The sequence below is a fragment of the Aricia agestis genome, chromosome 9, assembly GCF_905147365.1.
Source record: "Aricia agestis chromosome 9, ilAriAges1.1, whole genome shotgun sequence".
Taxonomy (NCBI): domain Eukaryota; kingdom Metazoa; phylum Arthropoda; class Insecta; order Lepidoptera; family Lycaenidae; genus Aricia; species Aricia agestis.
Genome location: NC_056414.1, coordinates 17,118,280 through 17,120,459, shown reverse-complemented (window position 1 = coordinate 17,120,459; position 2,180 = coordinate 17,118,280). Strand labels below are relative to the sequence as shown.

Below are 2,180 nucleotides of genomic sequence, written 5' to 3'. Positions count from 1 at the left end.
AGAGTCAAGAGGTAACATATATTCAGACAGACAGACACACTTTCGCATGTATAATATTAGTATGGATCTTTGGGGGCTAAATAGCCATTGCATAAAGTTACAAACGAAATATTGAAAATAAAATCACGTATGTTTTTTTGACTCTAACATAGAGTAAATAACACTCGTAACTCTTGTTTGTTTTGAAGTTTCCTAAAATAAATATTGTTGTTTAATTTAAAAAAATGTACGAAAAAATATTAAATGCTGTTATAAAATATTCTACACATGGTCTATTTGAATTTCGAATTAAAGAAAATGTACTAAAATATGTAGGCCTACTGGTAGTAGGAATGTAAGAGCTTTTGATTACCTGCAACATTTAAAGGGGATGAATTTTATGATAAATCTTTTTAGCACTTGAGTTTGTCACAAGGGACTATATTATGTCAAGTGTTGTTTAATTTAGCTAAATGTGAGAAATTCGCGAAAACATTTTCGCAAAATAAATAACGAAGTACGAGTGTTAATAAAAACGAGCGGGAATGAAAACTAATTAGCTCCTAATGTAAACAAACCTTCGCAAATGAAACTCGGCGCGTAATAAATAACATTTAATATAAAATTAACTAACAACACAGCTCACATCACATTAAAGCTATCAGTCTTGTCACTCGTCTTCACTCGTCGGATTCGATCAGGGCGTAGTCGAGGCCGTTGCCATCGCCGCCCTTCGTCACCTCGTTGTCCTTCGTCGTCTTGGTCGCCGTCTTCAGCTCCTTCTTCCTGATCTTGCCCGCGTGCGTCGTCGCCTCCTCGACGGGCGAGGAGGTCGCCTCGGGCTCCCTCGCCTTCGTCGTCTCCTCGACTTTCACTTCCTCGACTTTCGTCTCCTCAATTTTCGTCGCTTCCGTCGGTTTCTCCGTTTTCTCCTCCGGGAGGATCACCTGGATCGGCACATCTCTCTCGGGTGGCGGCGGTGGGAGCTCATGTTTCGGCGCGTAGATGGACAGGATCCCCTTCTCGCTGAGCACAGCGGTGACCTCCTCCTGGCGCGTGCCGGCCGGCAGCACGAACCGCTGCACGAAGTGGTTCGCCATCAGCTTCTGGATCTCGTCCGTCGACGTCTGCTTGCCCTCGACGATCACATACTTGTTCTTGACCTTCACCCTCAGCTCCTCGGGCTTGAAACGTCGCACTTTCAGGTTGATTTGGTACTTCTCCGAGTCCGAGATGATCTGCGGATCCTCGAGGCTGTCCTCGAGATCGAGGGCGGCAGCGGCGCGGATGAGCGTGCTCCACGGCCAGAGGTACTGGTAGGCGATGGAGTGCGAGATGTGCTTGTCGAGGACCGCGAAGGGGTCGACGGGCTGGTCCCCCGTCCGTCTGTGCTTGTCGCCGGCGGCGCAGGCGAGCAGGGCGAGTGCTAGGAGCGCGTGTTTGTGCATCGTGTGAGTCGTGACTTCTGAGCCGGGGCGGCCGGGCCGGGGGGCTTATATAGCCTCAGCGAGCGTTCTCGAAGGTGCGGGGTCCGTGCGCGCCAGGTGTGGCCAACTCGCGCGGGAAAGTGAAAACGCCGGCGCGTGCAGCTGACTCACGCCGAAACTGGGTTATTTATGTGACGGTGCGTTCACCTCGTGTGAATTTTGGTCAAGCCGATGCGATGTCAATACTGTTTTTGTTTATTTTCCTACTTCACGTTCGAAAAGCCTTCAGCGATCAGAATTAAAGAGGGACGGAATCATAAGTCGAGGAAGAACATTTTATTATTACGGTTACATACCAGTTTAACTTTCAAACACAAGTCACAACATAGCATTTAACTGAACAATTGAACTGTTACGGTAATCATACAAGGTTCAACTACCATTTCCATTTACCCGGTACCAGCTAAGTGTATCAAGCCAGTTATAGTAATAAGGCATAAGCTAACAGAATAAACTTCCTCTGGGGTGTGAGTGCACCGCCGGTTGGCTACCCCGTCCTGTACAGTTAGTGGTACCGTTAGCAAAACAGGATAGCGGTAGGCTGTATTATATAACAGTCGTCATTTCTGTCCGTATGTCGTTATGCAAGTATGAGCTAATGGTTTAGGTTTTCGACCTATTGCTGTCCTATTTGAATAACAGGTGAAAATTGCAATGTACAAATTGTAAGCATTTTACAATACGTTAAGAAACCAGCCAAGTACGAGCTCTGCA

General features: G+C 46.9%; 1 protein-coding gene across 1 annotated transcript; it reads right to left on the bottom strand.

The window, feature by feature from the left end:
- Positions 1 to 580: 580 nt before the first annotated feature.
- Positions 581 to 1,457, bottom strand: LOC121730559 (protein lethal(2)essential for life-like). The gene has a single exon (XM_042119662.1). It carries the CDS (start codon positions 1,425 to 1,427, stop codon positions 660 to 662), a length of 768 nt encoding a protein of 255 aa, XP_041975596.1. The 5' UTR covers positions 1,428 to 1,457; the 3' UTR covers positions 581 to 659.
- Positions 1,458 to 2,180: the final 723 nt, after the last annotated feature.